We start from the raw sequence: 16587 nt of genomic DNA, 5'->3' as shown, positions 1-16587 counted from the left end.
TCAATTTTTCATGTAACTCAACACTATTATATTATTCATATTAAATTTAATACCAGTATATTATTATATAGCTTAAATTATATTTTATACTGACGGGGAGAGAATAATTATTAATAAGTAGTAAATCTGTTAAATGTATTAAATTTGTAAGAAATATTATATAATATATATAGGTACACAGTTAAATTCATGATAAAATAAAAAATTCAAACACACACAAATTCAAAAATAACTAGGCATACAGTGACAACTGACAAGTTTGCCTTAAATACAACGCGTAGGACGATGGTATATAAGTAACAAGCTGCAAGCAGGTGTGTATAGGAATATATTGGAAAAATAACACACGTTTGGATCTTTGACAATTTTTTTACCTATGTTCACTATGACAGCTTGTCAAGTAAGTATCTTTTACAAAACAAAAAATAATAAAAAGCTCGTTAATAACTAAAAATACGTAAATAGGTTTTTGCACGTAACTAAATTGCATAGCAGCTATTGATAGTTGATCCAATTTTTCTGCATGACACCACCTCCAAAGTTTGAAATCCTATTTTCTACACACCCAAATCGGTTAAATCATGTACACATACAAAAAACATGCACTCACACTATTGTAAAATCATTATAGGTACGTATTTATCGCTCCGCTTAAAATCTAAAATTAAGTAAATTTACATAATTACATTGAAATAATTGTAAATGGTGTCAAAGTAAATACATGCATGAATGAGCGTAACACATTTCCAACAAGCAATGTATCCTTTCCTTTTCCACCAAATAAAATATTGATCACATTACCAACGAAACAATTTCTATCTTATTAAAAGCTATAATACAGTAAATTAATTAAAAATAGCTACCTATTGTACTACGTCGAAAAATAGTATATTATAAATTGTTTTATTAAATTATCATTGTATAATAAATTAATAACTGGTGCCTACCACCGAATACTAATATCTTTGGTAGTCTTGAGTTGGTCGAATATAATACATAATATTATAGACAGTAAAAAATGTGAAAAAATAAATGAGTACTTCTTTTTAGTACCTATAGATAACATTATTAATTATGCATTTATGCAACGTAAAATTGTCTTGGTAAATAAAAAATAAAATATGTATGGGTGTATTAAGTACCTATATTCTATAGGTTTATTATTATAGCCAGTATAGCTAATAATTTTTTTTTTTGGAATTTAACCTGTTGCAACTTTTTAATTTTTTTCAAACATATACTCGTACTATAATAAATAGGTATGCTGCAGCCTGCAAGCCTGCACGTCGAATTTTATTTTTAAAAAAAAATTAGTAGGTATAATAAAAATAATATTAAAATAAGTTGATCTTTTTTGTACCTGCACCTAGTTTATACTTATTATATAAAACCGTACCTAAATTGTAAAACAAAATTTTGTTTTAAAATATATTTAGTGTATTATTTAATATTTTATTAAATAGGTATAATATAATGTTACCATTCGCAATTATTTAATTTTTATACCTATAGTCCATTATTACTTATTGTTCAGTAATTTTTCTTTTGGTAGTTTTTTGTAGATAGGTTCTTGAAGTGTTAAGCTCGGAGTCCACTTAATAAATTAGTAATTTTCTGATTAATGTACACTAGTACACTACACATCTATTATTAGAACTTAAAGACATTTCATAATTGCAGAGTAGGTACTTTTTTTATAAAAGCTTTGATTGATCCATTCCTCGAATGAAATGATTCGCTTGAGTGGTCTTCTGTTATAGGATACTTGTCATGGACGTCTAAAACTTCAAAATAATGATGGATAGGTACAACATATAAGTATACAATAACTATTAATATCGATATAATTGCTTAAAAGTTAATCTAATGTTTTTCGACTTATTCATCGGTAGATTGATCGAACTTCAACAGAAAATTCAATAATTTCAGTCGGCTCTTAATAATATTTTAAATAATCTGCTATAGTACAGCTTTTAATAGTATTGTAATCGTTTTGATGGAAAAGTATTCAATACCTATCTCATTTACTGGAAAACGGAAAGGCTTGTGACGTACTCTTTTAATAGAAACGAATACCGGCGGTATGGCTGTATGATTGTATGTATGCAGAATAACAGATAGGTAACATTATTTTTTTTATAAATGATTTGGGCAAATAATTATAGGTCCCAATTAACCTATTTTAAGTATACATATAGATAAATAGATTCAGTTATGCCTAAGCACCTAACTAAAATATGTCCTGTACAAATTATAAATTCTAATATTTTTTAAATGTTTGTTATGATATAAGTCCATTAGATATTTTTTTTTAAATAATAATATGTACCTAATTTTATATATATATATATATATTGAAATCATTATAATGTATTTATTAGGACTTAACCTTGTTTTACAAAAAAAAAAACAAAAAAAATGAAAAATTGAAAGCATATTTAATATCTATCTTGATAATTTATTAATTAAATAGATAACACTTATTTAAAATACAAATTTTAAGTTTTATAATTTTTAATTGTTAACACAGAAGATTGGACACCAATCCTCCAAAAGGAGTAATGTTCCATAAGTGACCCAGAATATGAAAATTCTAAAAATGACTACTACCTATATTCTGCAATTAGTCCTAAATAAAATTTTATTTTTGTTTTTAATAGTATCTAAAATCATAAAGTTCATTTTCCTACACTTTTTATAATGTGAAAGGAATTGAGTATTATCAACAAATTCCAGATATAATTCCATCAATACAAAATGTTAAAATAAGATCAGCTTAACATTTTTCTCAAATAATCTCTAATAGTTTAACATCATTTACATTTGTATTTGTGATGTAAAATAATTTGACATATCTTTTATGTATAATTTATTATTGTAACATAATTACTATTGTTTTTTTTTTTCGTAAAAACACTTACACTCACATTTATATTTCAGATAATAGAGTTCTACTATGATAATAGTTCAGTAATCTTAAAGGTTTTATTAATAAAATTGCATATATACATTAGAGTGTTGTTAAAATTTTCATAAGTAGGTACTACACTTTATTGTTGTTTTGTAATCAAATAAATTGTATACTAGTTTAAGATATTTTCTAACTTAGATTTTTCACTAAATAGTATTATTTTACTATGTATTATTATTTCATAAAAAAAAATGTAATATATTTTAAAAATAAATGGAATAAATTAATATTATAAAAAAACTATTTAAGTATTTATAATATAATTATTGACCTATTATTTTTTAAATAAATTACATTTTTTTATTTAATAATACATACCTAGTAAAATAATATTATTTAGTTTCATTAAGTAGGTGAAAAATCTAAGTTAGAAAATATTATATATTGTTAACTCTAATAAATATTCTGTATTGTTTATACCTAAAAACATTAAACATAATCTTTTAACATAACAATTGAATTATTAACATTGAAATATTTTTTAATATAAATATATATTTTATTTAACAAGATATTTGATTCAAATATTCCTTTCTGCAATCCATATTATCTGCAGGTCTATTATGTGGTGTCCAAACAGGTTCTCCTACAAAGAATCTTTTGGCTTTTATAAAATTCTGGAAAATAAAAATAAAAATAAAAATATTATTTATATTATCTACATTTTAAAACTAACAACAATTGGCATTTTTAAATTCTAAATTTTATTAAGAGAAACATGTATAATAGAATATTGATGCACACATTATATACAAAATAATTAAACATATTTAAAATTGTAAATATTGCAATTTGTTCAACTTTAATTTTAGTGTAGATACTTAACAGATTAAAAACTTATACCTATACTTTTTATTTTAAAAATAGCTACTTGAATAAGTGTTTAAAGTTTCATTATTTAACTATAAAATCATTATTCATTGAAGAAAAAAATAGTATTATAATTAGTTATCTGTTAAGCAGGAAAATATATTTTTGGAATTATCTTATATGATATACAATATTTCATTTGATACTTTTATTATCTAAAATATTCATATATTATACATACATTTGTATCTAATGTGAAACGATGATAAATTCCCTTTGGAATTATTAACAAATCACCAGGTTCAACTTTAATACGAATCCATTTATCATTTACACCATCTCTAACATCAAAGTAACCTGAACCTTCCAAAACCAATCGAATTTCTTCATCTGTGTGTAAGTGCTCTTCAAAGAACATTTTTAACTAAAAAAAAATTATTTACATAGACACATTTCATTTTATTCATATAACAATTTATACTTTGTACCTACCTTACTTTCATAGTTTGGTAAGCATTCTTTAGAACATATTATCTCATCCTCGTAAGAGTAACCTCGCTCCTTTTTAATTGAGTTTAATAGTTCATCATTAATAGGATCTGATTCATTAACCTGCAAGTAAAGTAACTAAAACTTAAATTAATTTTAATGTAATAATCATCTAGAAACATGATTTTTAAATCAAATTGTGAAAAAAACTACATCATTAATTTTAATCTACTATAATAATTTTTTTATCGTCCAAATAATTTTTAAAACACTAATCTATGATATTAAATCAAGTATTGCTTATTATTATCATTTGAATATTTGATATAAATAAGCTTTAAATTGTTCAATGTTCATGAAGTGTTAAACAATTTAAAATATAAAGTGTCTATAAACCATTAACATAATATAGTGAATTATATTATACTATTATAAACAAGACTGCTAAGAATGGGAAGATTGATATTATCTAGCACAAAGCACAGAAATTCAGAAAACAGATTTTAATCATTATTTATAATAAATATTGGTAGGCATTCAAATTAAACTAACATTTTTATATATTTTGTTTTATTCAAAATCGGATATGTAAAGCCGTATAGGTACAGTAGAACTCCGATTATCCAAAGCCAATCAACCGGACGAGAAAAAAACAGAAAAAGTTGGCTTTTTTAGTTTTAAAATATGTCAGTATGTCACATATTACCATAACTAAAGCTTATTTTGTTTCAGTTAAATATTTTAATAAAATTATTTGTTTATGGTTACGAATTTTAAATTATATTACATACATAGGTATTAACAATAAATACATACATACAATACATTCATATAATTATATAACCTTTGTCCTTTGATATGTAATAAGTCAATCATCCAAATATTTGCTTATCCGGATTACCCTTGACATTAATTAGTCTGGATCATCGGAATTCAACTGTATTAGGTATCACAAATATTATATTATAATAAACTTCTGGGCCACTCAGGAACCCAAGATCCTAAAGTCTTAAGTTCAAAAAAACAACATGGACTCTATGTGAACGTATTGATATGCACATACTCATAAGTCATTAGTATACTTTTGTAGGTAAAAATAGTTCAAATTTAATGCATTATCTAAGAAAATAATTTTGAAAGAGTCCAAGTATTTACTACGCATAAACTTTTTATATTTAGGTAAAAAGATCTTTGCATTTATAGAGGTTTTAAATAAAGAGCTATGTAAATTGACACATGACCCCAAAAATATTAGTGCTGGCCCTGATTAGGTAATACCAAAACTGTCAAATTTCAATCATATAACTACTATAACAAAAAATAAATCTTTAACATAAATTAAATTTCAAAAAAGTTAATATGATTGGGTAGAGTACAGCAGTTCCCAACCCATGGACCATGAACCATATAATATTTAATATTATATATGTTTAAAATAATATTATTATATATTTTTGTTATATACTTAATAATATTTCTGGTTATAATAATATTTAATCAATATTAACTACAGTACATTAAGCGAACAATTAACAGTATTGAACATTTGAATGTATTTTTATCTCATATATTATATGCATATAATATATATTATACATATGATTATAAATACATATATAGGTGTGCTATTTGTGGGCCTTAAAGATTTTTTTTACAAAATTGGTAGTCTGCACAACTCAAAAAGTTGGGAACTGCTGGGGTAGTAGATATTAACTATTATTCTAACAATAGTGCTACCATACTAAAAATACACAAATAAAAACTAAAAAATATCTTGTTAGACAAAATTTAATATTATCTACCATAGGCGTGCAGTGTGCACCTTGAAAAAATTAGTGTCTACTTTAAATTTTTGATGAAAAATTGTTTAATTACCTATTAAAAACTGATTATTGAGAGTAGGTTAGTAAGTATACGTAATATAATATATAAATTAATAATTGTTTTAATTGTATAATATAATAGATGATACCTAGTCAATAATAATATTAAATTCACATCTAATATTCTTCATTTTCATTATCAATAAAACAACGTATAAAAAATTTAAATTTATTATAAACTAATTATTATAGTATAGAGACATTATTTATCTAATTGGATTGTAGTAGGTCAAGTAACCCTTACTTAAACAATTCTGCACGCCTATGGTACTATCTACACAGAAAAGTGAAAACACCTATTGATATTTATCTATTGAACAAATAATTTAAAAACAACTATTGACTTATCAAGTAGGTATATAGTACACACTTTGAAATGTTCCACTAATGTGAGCTTAAATAGAGTATCCAAATCAACAAATTCAGGAGGTTGCATGTGGTGTTCTTCACGTTGATCACCACTCCAATTTTCTTTCATAAACCATGCTTGAACCATTGTGAAAAAGCTGACACAAAAACTGAAACTTTAAAATTTCATTAAAATATACAACAAACAAATTTTATGAAATAAAAAAATGTAAACTAAAAAAAAATGTAAAAAAATCAACTTAACATACAATAAAAAAATATCTACTACTCCTATAACAATTATAGGTAGGTACCTACACTTCAAAAAAATAACACACTGCTATTTCAGATGTTGAAGAATGCAGACTTTGCGCAGTTGTAATAAGTACTGCCCACAAATTATTACTTATTATATTCTACGATTTATCAACATTATGCAATTATAAAACAACTTGTTCAAATCGTTCAAGGTAAAATTGTAACATAATAATAATCGTCAGTCGAGTATGATTAATATTTATTATCTCCCGGCTCCCAGTGGCTCCCACTACCTACTAATAGTACTTACAAACCACAATAATTAAATGGACTGATACTACTCAGGGAATAGAAAAATGTGAAATATCGGCATTTTTTCGTCTTGATTAATCAAATGCTAAGGTTTTTTTTTTTTAATTTTTATTTATTGGTACGGTACCTTTAAGTATTATATATTACACTTATATGGCTACATACCTACTATATATTAGCCAGGTAATTGTCTAAGTGGTAAGTAGTAAGCATAGATATATAATATAATATTTATATTATATATCTATGATTATATCTTAGTCCGTGACACGCATAGATAATAAAAGAATGGATAGGCCATACAACCTTATCATGTGGGAATTAATTAAACATTATTTGAGGTTATAAGGTGCTTTTGATAAAATAATTTACCTTGATTGATAACCTTGAAAAAGGCACTTTATCGTCCGTCTCTCTCATAGAGTAATACTACTCTATGGTCTCTCTGTTGTCGTTCTCTCTTCCCCAAAAAAGACCGCGGCACGCTGTAGAGTGAGTATTAGCATGTCCTATCCATTCTTTTATTATCTATGGTGACACGGCTATAGATATTATTAATATATTATCTATAGCCGTGGTCCGTGATAATAATATTATCTATTTCGTGATAATAATGTTATCTATATCTGTGTATGAATCACGATTAAAGATAACAATAACATTGAATAGTGAACACTGAATACTGATAAAGTATTAGAGAATGCAACATTTGTCATTTACTGAGGAGTATGGACTGTGGAGCTTTCAAGTTTTAGCGTACTTTGTAGTCGTATAGAATAATATAGATTTAATTGGAATATTATAGTGTCTGCGTGTTACTCAGATTCAATTATCTATAAAATTTGATTCAATTTTCAATGATCCTTACTTTTTAGGTTTTTACAACACAATTGTAATAATTTATGATATTTATTAGATAGATTCCGAAGTCATTTTTCGACGACGAGCTTGTATACCATTGCTGGTGTTGCAGAATAATGAAATTTAAGTTCCATTAAAATAACCAAATTAATAAACTGTAACTCATTACCAGAGTTAAATTATGTCTTTCGATGATGGGGTACAAGCAACCAACTGTGACGCAACAAAGTGCAAGTATTCAGCTGTGAAGATGGGCTATTGGCAAGATGATTTTATACAGTATTTTGTTACTGGCTATGAACGTAAAACACCAGAGATTAATCGAGGATATTATGCACGTACCAAAGGTGTCGCCATGTTTATGGACAAATTTCTCAAGGTATTTACAAAGAATGTTGATCGTTTATATAATACTACACATTGTTTGATTGTCAAAACTAAATATTTTTAATGTCTTTGTGTTCTTGTAGAAAACTGGGTCAAATTGTCAAATCATAAACCTTGGTGCTGGGTTTGACACTCTATACTGGAGATTGAAAAATAGTGGAATAACCGTTAATAATTATATTGAAATAGACTTTGCTTCAGTTACGTCCAAAAAATGTTTTTTAATCAAAAAGAGTAAAATTTTATTACAGACCATTAGCCAACAAGGTATGTTATTGATAAGTGATATGACTAAGGACGGCTTGAAATAATATATTTTTTTTTAGTATAGAGAAATTAAAAAATAATGTAGTACAGCCATCAGGTCAATGACATATATCAATATGTCAGGCCACCGGGAACCTCCTGGAATCCCGGTGAGCCAGGTCACCTCTGGTGATGACCATCAGTTTTCTATTATTTTCGGTTTTTATTAATATTTGATTATTTATTATTATATTTAGAGGATGAAGTCAAAATCATAGGACCAGATTTACATGCACCTGATTACCATATAATCGGCACAGATCTTCGAAATCTGACAGAACTAGATAAGAAATTAACTCAAAGCGGCATCAATTTTGATGTACCAACAATGTTTTTAACTGAATGTGTTCTTGTCTATATGGAGCCAGAAAGTTCATCAATGTTGTTGCACTGGATTGCTAAGAAATTTAATGACATTTTTTTTATTAATTATGAACAAGTATAAAATTTCAGTGTTCCAATTTCTATAGATACAATTTTCCATAACGTAAATATTGATTGTTAAGGTGAACATGAATGATAATTTTGGACGTATAATGCTCGATAACTTACGCAGTAGAGGGTGTCAGTTAGCTGGTGTTGATGCATGTTTAAGCCCCCAAACGCAGATGGATAGGTCTGAATATCAAAATATAAATATTATTTATTTAGAATAATTTATAAATATTTCTTTGTCGAGTAGGTTTGTAAGAGTCGGTTGGGATAGTGCCAGAAGTTGGAATATGATAAATGTATATGAATACTTGCCCGAAGAAGATAGATATCGTATGGAAAGATTAGAAATGCTAGATGAACTAGAACTACTCCAACAATTGTTACAACACTATTGTATTACAATAGCTTGGAAAGGCATAACCATGGCAGACGTTGATCATTTATAGCAGTTACAGCGGCAGGTTATGAATGACATGGCTCATAACCTGCACATAGGATGTTGAACAAAATTACATCCATTTTTAAATTACATCTCATCATTGTCTTGTTTTTTTTAATTCATCTCATTAAATAATATTATGATTTATGTTATATTATATGATTTTGTCCTTTTGTTAAATGATCATAACATTGATTATAAATTTATAAATGTTTAGTAGTAACATTAAGTATAAGTACTTAGGTATAAATTATAATCTATAATTATAATTACAGTAAAAAACAACATACATTTTGGATAGGCTTGTTTATTTTGAGATAGAAGTTTAATAACATATTTTTAAGTACATACAATTAATCACAACAAAAAACAAATACATTTAGTCAGAAAAGAATCTACATAAAAAAAAAATATATCACAATTATTTGGCTTAAGTTAATGAGTTGTTAAAATGGTTCGTTGAATTATTAATACATTTACGTCAAAGCTATCTAATTAATACATTTATTTATTAATTAATTAATAACCTACTAATTTCTATTTATTTTACATGTCTTTCCTTATTTATTTATTTTATTATTACACTAAAGGATAAAACAATTAATATTTTTGTTTAAGTGTTTTGATATTAGACTGATTTTTGACATTGTATTAAACTACATTAAACCTATTGAATTGTAAGTATAGTTGTACAAATAAAAAGCTTTCATATACCTATATTATTTGGTATTTATTTGTCAGTACGATAAAACATACTCCAAACATTTATTTTTATTCTACGATGGAACTTTGAATAATTATTTGCATTAATGATTGAAAGATTAATTTCCATGACTTGCTACTCGCCTTCATTTCATCGAATAGCTGAACACAGCTTAGATGAGTAACTTAGCATGTGCCTGGAATATTAAGCAAAGGGAAGCCACACATAGTGGTCACAAACTTGTATTCATCATTTTAATATAGTATATAACTACTTGAGTACAATTTAAAAACCTTAAGCTCACAGATTCAAATATTATAATATAATTATATTTTAGCATTATGAGATAATACACTTCAGAAAGTACAAAAAATATATCTATTAAACGGCTGTATTAACATCAATTGTTTATGCAATATTAAACTAAAGTTAACATTTTAAACCTGCTATTTAACTGCTAATCAACAATATTTAAATACATAGATATAATGTTATAAATAGATATGAACTTATCAGTCATAATTTAACAGTTTAAAAAAATATAAGTATAAAAAAATTTGCACATTCAAAACTTATACTTATTCTAATTTAATGTTTAAAAAAATGGACGGAACACGAATGTTCTGATAAAGGTATAATCATTTAAAGACGATATTAAGTCTGTTTACTTTATTTTAGTATTTTGATAAGAGTTTTATTAAAATTATAAATTTTATTTTTAAGAGAACTTGTTATCAACAACCTATGATTTTTGCCTTATTTTTATTGGCAGTAAATATTATTTACATAATACATTATGTATTATATATATTTTTTTATTATTATTGTATATCAAAATTAATTAATATTCACTAACATTGGAAAAAATGTGATTTAAAAAAAAAACTATTTGAGCCTATTAATTTCATTTTAGTTATTAACTGAAAATAAATAACCTATAGTAGAGGACACAATATATTATGATATTATATATACATTTAAATTTATATACCATCAATTCTATCTTTAACTGTAGTTAAAAACAGGAAAAACAGGAACTAATAAAATTTTGGTCAATTATGGAAAAAACTTACAAGTTTTAGTTATCCCAAAACATAATACATCACCAAAAATAGAAATAATAGTTAGTTAAATTAAATTTAGAAACTATTGTAATGATAACTGTTATTAATACTTCAATGTTTAAACTTCAGTAATTCATTTTATTTTATTTTGAAAAATGTTATGATTAATGAAAATAGTCAGAAATTAAGATCCAATTAGAAATTTTGATTAACACTAATATTACATTTATAAATAAAATACATATCTTAAATTCATTACTTCAGAAAAATATTATAAAAAAACTATAAGAATTTTTATATTTCATTTACCTTTTTCCATTAAAAAAATCTGTCTATAATTTTATTTAAAACATGTATCAATTATTAAAAAAAAAAAAAAAATTTTTTAGCAATGGTTTGATATGCTACCTACAAATTAAATTTAATTTCATACAATAAGCTTAATTTTCAAAAATATTGTAAAAGTAGCATAACAAACAACTACTAATTTTTTAATTAAGTAGTAACATTGTTTAAAATAAAAATGAGATCTTAAAATTGTATCTACTTTGAACTAGTTTTACTTTTGTTCTAAATCATATAACAGTTTCAGAATTAACAGAAGCATTACTACGATAAGCTGGTGGAGGTTGGTCTGATGGAGCAAAAAAAGTTGAATGAGTGCTAACTTGTCTAGGCCGACCTCGTGCTCCATGGAAATTAGAATATGTTGAACGTGCTGATGTCGGACGTTCAGATTCTGTATCTAAAGCAGGATTTACAATGCCTCTGTTAACATGTCTTAGTTCAACTCGACATTCTGGGAACAATGGGTGGCTTGAATCATTGGAAGTTGATGAATCATTCAAACCATTATCTAAAAAATATATAAGATTATTAATATTTATAAAATAATAAATACATAAGTAATACAAAAATAACAATGAATTTTTTTATTAATGTGCATACTTGAATACTGTTGTTGGATAAGTCTAGAAACAGGATTTTTATGTCTTCGACTAGAGTATTGAGAGCTAGATTGTCGTCTAAGATATGGCGGAGGAGCTTGATGTGGAGGAGGTAGTGTACCTCTTGAAGTCACACTCCTTCGTTTTACACGTCTCGGTGTCATAGGTTTACTTTGGGAACTTTGTGCATCTAAATCACCATCTAGTACATAGTGTTAAATATGTTATGACACATTAAAACAAAATAACATGAGTAATATTATACCTTCACTGCCACTGATGGTGCTTATTTCTTCAATTTCATCTCCTCGACGTGAACTATACTCAATAGAATATATTGGCGTAATAGTTTTAGGTTGCTTACTCTTGTAGTAAATCCCTGAGAAAAAATATTTTAAGTTACAATAATTTTAATCTGTAGTGGAAAAACAACTCCCTATTTTTTTTTTATTTACGGAACACTAAACATACATTTTGACTCTCTTACACAAGAATAATTTATAATTATTACCTAATATCCAGAGTAGTTATTCAATTGTATGAATGACATAATCCATAATCCAAAACTTTTAATTTAAATCTTAAAACAAATTTTAAGTACAGTGAAAAATGTCTTAAGCAGATCCTCAGTTTTATAGAACCTAACCTTGTACAGAAAATCATTTGTATACTTAAAATTTAAAATAGAATGAAACCTTTGATTAACTAGAACCTGTTCAACATGAAATATTGATATATATTGGCATCTTGAATGATATTTATTTATTTATTTATTTAACGCCAAACGGCAATTTATATGTACATTGTAATAATAGTAATATGAGCATTAATAAAAAGATAAAACATAGAAAAGCAAATAAAACATTTTTAGAACTGGCAACTTACACTTCAAATCTCAAATTTAAGTATAATATTTATTATTATTTATCAACTAAATTTAATAGTTCAGATTTATATATAATAATTGTACCTTCATCTCTAGATTTTGAACAACATGATACATACAAGCTGCAAAGAATACCAAAAACCTAGAAAACAAGAAAAGTTTACAAGTTATACTTTAAGAAAAACACAATTAAATGTTATATGAATAATTATTTACAGCAAAAAGTATTTGTAAAGATGCTTGAGCCGTTTCAATTTTTTGATAATCCATAACACATCCAGTGATCAAATCTGGTCTAATTGGCTTAATAGCATCTTCTTCAATACCAGTGTGATTTGGATAAAAAAATACTCTACAACCAGGACCATTAGATTCCCACCAACTAACACTATCTGCACCAAGGCTCATCACATCAAAACTCTACAAAATAGTAATAATAAGAATGTTAATAAATATGAAATTTACAAATTGAAATATCAAGAACAGCCAATTCAAGAATATTAATTTATTATTTTTTGATTTAACTTAATTTTAATATACTTACACTACTAAAAATTGGCAAATCCAAATAATATAAAACTACAAATATATTCCAAATACACCAAACAATACTCCATGCTGAATACTATAATACAATAATACATTAAAAAATATTAAATAAAATCAAAATGGATAAACCAACTAATAACTAATTATAATGTAATCTACATATTATTAAATAACCAATGAAATAAAACATACTGATAATAAGTATAAAACATCTGACTGCACTACACCAAATATTCCAAAAATAATAAACAAAAGTTCGAAGAAGTTAGCTAATACAGATCCCCACATAAATCCAAGAAAGTCAAATGCTTGTCTTGCTCCAACTGAAACCTGCAAATAATAAATCATTTAAAAAAATATTTTATGTTCCATACATATTTATTTATATATGAATAAAAATTAAGGATTTAGGTACAATTAAAAATAAATAGAATAGTACCTATATTTCAATTAATATATTATTTAACTAGGTAGGTAGTGATACTTTGTATAAGACAAAAAAAAGTTACAATACACTTAATCAGCAATTGTGTAGGTAAATAAAAATATAACGCGAATATATGTACAGCTTAGAACAAAAATAAAATTAAGTAAATATAGCGGTATGATAAATAAGGCATAAATAAGTATGATAAACCAGGAGGAATATGGAAAAGATTATGGTTTCTAGTAGGTATTATGAAAGGGGACACGTAATATTATATTTTGGATAAAATTTCAAGAACTTTCAGGGAACCATTGGGAACAGACAAAATGAAATTGAGGTCAACTTCAGAGCGGTGAGTTTAGAGTAGGAATATTTTTAATATAGAGTGAATCTGTGAATAGTCATGTTGCGAGTGTTCTACTTTAAGTAAATACGTGACATAAGAAAAAAATCTGTTTTTAACACGTTTTAATCTAATCACATGTTTTGCTATGCAAGGATGCCAAATAATTATGCCATATTCTAGAATTGATCGAGCTAAAGCAAAATAGAGAATACGGAATCAGTTTGGAGACTTTGACATATTAAGTTTTACTGACAGTGATATTCATATGATGATCAAAGTTCAGAAATGGTGATATAGTAATTTGTTTGGACTAGTCTATAATATATAATAAATACATATATTAGAAGGTTTTAATGCAAATTAGAAATCATACATTATGAATATGAATTAAAATAAAAAAGTTGAAAATGTGTTATGCTGATGTCATAAAGATACAAACTTTAATATACATGATGATGACTTCTTCATTTTGACAGAATTATAAAACGAACAAAAATCTACTCATAAAATTAAAATATAAATAGGTAGGTACCTATACATTTTTTTATGGGTCACAAAAAAAAATATTCACTATCTAATACAGTAAACCCATAACTAACTGCTAACATTTAAGACACAAATTAATTATAAACATTTTATATGAATAAATTTAATATACTATTATACCAACAAGTAAAAGCCAACAAAAATAATTACCATTTGAAACAGGAAAATGGTGAGCAACAAATATTTACAAAATTCCATGAAATCAATGTATGTGTTCCAGGCTATGGGTAATTACTACGGTTTACAATCAATTTCCCGTTGTGAAGGGCAGGCGTCATCTTCGACTGCATCTTCACGACCAACTGAACGGTCCATTGTTGGTCAATCGCACTTCCGGTTAGGTAACCAGTCTACAGCGCATCGTGTGTACAATTATTGCATTCAAGTTTGGTCGGATAACGCACAATCAAACTCGATATCCGTCTAAAGTCTACTGGACTGAAAGTAAAGTATATCGTATAGTATTTACGTAACGTACAGATCGACCGAACGATTACAATGATAATGATAATAATAATAATAACTCAACGTATTTCGCATTACGATTTACCGAATCACTGCATCGAATTAAACGAAAATCACTACACTAAAATAACGAACGGACTATGGAGTAAGGTGTATTGGAGAACGAAAAGTGGGGATTGGGGAACTGCAGTATAGGACAGGACAGGTGCTGAGGTGCATGAGAATTTAGTATATTATACAGGACGCGATATTCAATACGGTAACTTGGTAGTTGGTACACATTGCGGTCTACCGCTCTGTACACTTGACGTCTTGTTTGTTGTTTGTTGTTTATTGTATTGTTGATAACCTGTCCAACCAGTGGTTATCAACCTGTGCATCGCGCGTCGCGGTTCCCAGAGGCGTGAAGGCGTCGTCGGTTATTATTCCGCGTTCGCAGTAGAAACTAAAAATCATGACTAATTAAATTATTTATTTAGTCGTGCTAAAAATAAAATTGTAACATAATTTATAGGTATTAGGTATAATATTTAATATAATATTATTATAATATCATAATATATCATAAGAAGCCGTATATTTTATTTCAAAATCAAAAGGAGCCGTGGACCCCAAAAGGTTGAAAACCTCTGGTACATGGTTAAGTTCAGTAAGTAGTAAGTACAGTAAAGTTGTAAGTATAGTCGGTTGAAACTGGACAGATGGGGGTGGCCGTAGATAAAAAATATTTTGTAAATTTAAAATATATTTATGGTAATAGTGGTACATGTATTTATCCGCGAAGCACAGTGCAGCCACCAAGCGATTTAAACAATATTCTCTGTACGCCAGTCAAATAATGAATCTGTGTAACTCACCGTATAAGGTTTCATTTGTAGACTATTAGACAAAGAATGATGGACTGAAAGGCTTGAATGGTGCAGGTTTGAGAAAGTTTAGAGCATCCTCAGATGGTTAGATTTACATATCATACGCCCTAATGCACTCGGCAGAAAGTTATACATCGTAGATTTTGTGTGAATTAATATTATAGCTGCAGTTGATTGTTTGGATCTGAGTATGAGTCGAAACAGATAGAAACTAGATTATTGAGGATTTTTTAGCCTCAAGTGGGCCCCAGCTAACCTAGGTTAGTCTTTTCTCAATTGAAATTTA

The 16587-nt window shown here is 26.5% G+C and overlaps 3 protein-coding genes across 8 annotated transcripts; 1 reads left to right on the top strand and 2 right to left on the bottom strand.

Moving 5' to 3' along the window:
- Positions 1-3431: 3431 nt before the first annotated feature.
- LOC114121039 (acireductone dioxygenase) lies at positions 3432-7268 on the bottom strand. Of its 5 annotated transcripts, none has more exons than XM_027983182.2 (5): positions 7237-7268; positions 6524-6671; positions 4274-4393; positions 4023-4205; positions 3432-3588 (listed from the first exon to the last, which is right to left on the bottom strand). In XM_027983182.2, the coding sequence occupies exons 2-5, from the start codon at positions 6647-6649 to the stop codon at positions 3475-3477; spliced, it is 543 nt and encodes a 180-aa protein (XP_027838983.1). In that variant the 5' UTR covers positions 6650-6671; positions 7237-7268; the 3' UTR covers positions 3432-3474. The 5 variants fall into 5 exon arrangements, with proteins under 5 accessions (XP_027838983.1, XP_027838979.1, XP_027838978.1 ...); XM_027983178.2 differs by lacking the exon at positions 7237-7268 and adding an exon at positions 6820-7117 and having other exon boundaries at positions 4274-4408; XM_027983177.2 differs by lacking the exon at positions 7237-7268 and adding an exon at positions 6771-7116 and having other exon boundaries at positions 4274-4408; positions 6524-6677.
- A 490-nt stretch (positions 7269-7758) lies between these two features.
- On the top strand, positions 7759-9651 carry LOC114121038 (leucine carboxyl methyltransferase 1). The gene is made up of 5 exons (XM_027983175.2): positions 7759-8311; positions 8403-8586; positions 8823-9064; positions 9132-9241; positions 9308-9651. Exons 1-5 carry the CDS (start codon positions 8114-8116, stop codon positions 9504-9506), a joined length of 933 nt encoding a protein of 310 aa, XP_027838976.1. The 5' UTR covers positions 7759-8113; the 3' UTR covers positions 9507-9651.
- Positions 9652-9745: 94 nt separating this feature from the next.
- On the bottom strand, positions 9746-15697 carry LOC114121044 (sodium/potassium-transporting ATPase subunit beta-1-interacting protein). Of its 2 annotated transcripts, XM_027983189.2 has the most exons (8): positions 15118-15694; positions 13841-13978; positions 13644-13724; positions 13316-13519; positions 13184-13241; positions 12479-12592; positions 12215-12415; positions 9746-12122 (listed from the first exon to the last, which is right to left on the bottom strand). In XM_027983189.2, the coding sequence occupies exons 1-8, from the start codon at positions 15163-15165 to the stop codon at positions 11842-11844; spliced, it is 1125 nt and encodes a 374-aa protein (XP_027838990.1). In that variant the 5' UTR covers positions 15166-15694; the 3' UTR covers positions 9746-11841. The 2 variants fall into 2 exon arrangements, with proteins under 2 accessions (XP_027838990.1, XP_027838991.1); XM_027983190.2 differs by lacking the exon at positions 13644-13724 and having other exon boundaries at positions 15118-15697.
- Between the last annotated feature and the right edge of the window lie 890 nt (positions 15698-16587).

Source organism: Aphis gossypii, chromosome 2 (genome assembly GCF_020184175.1).
Source record: "Aphis gossypii isolate Hap1 chromosome 2, ASM2018417v2, whole genome shotgun sequence".
NCBI lineage: Eukaryota > Metazoa > Arthropoda > Insecta > Hemiptera > Aphididae > Aphis > Aphis gossypii.
The sequence above is the reverse complement of the archived record's forward strand: the minus strand, read 5'-3'. Positions and strand labels throughout refer to the sequence as shown.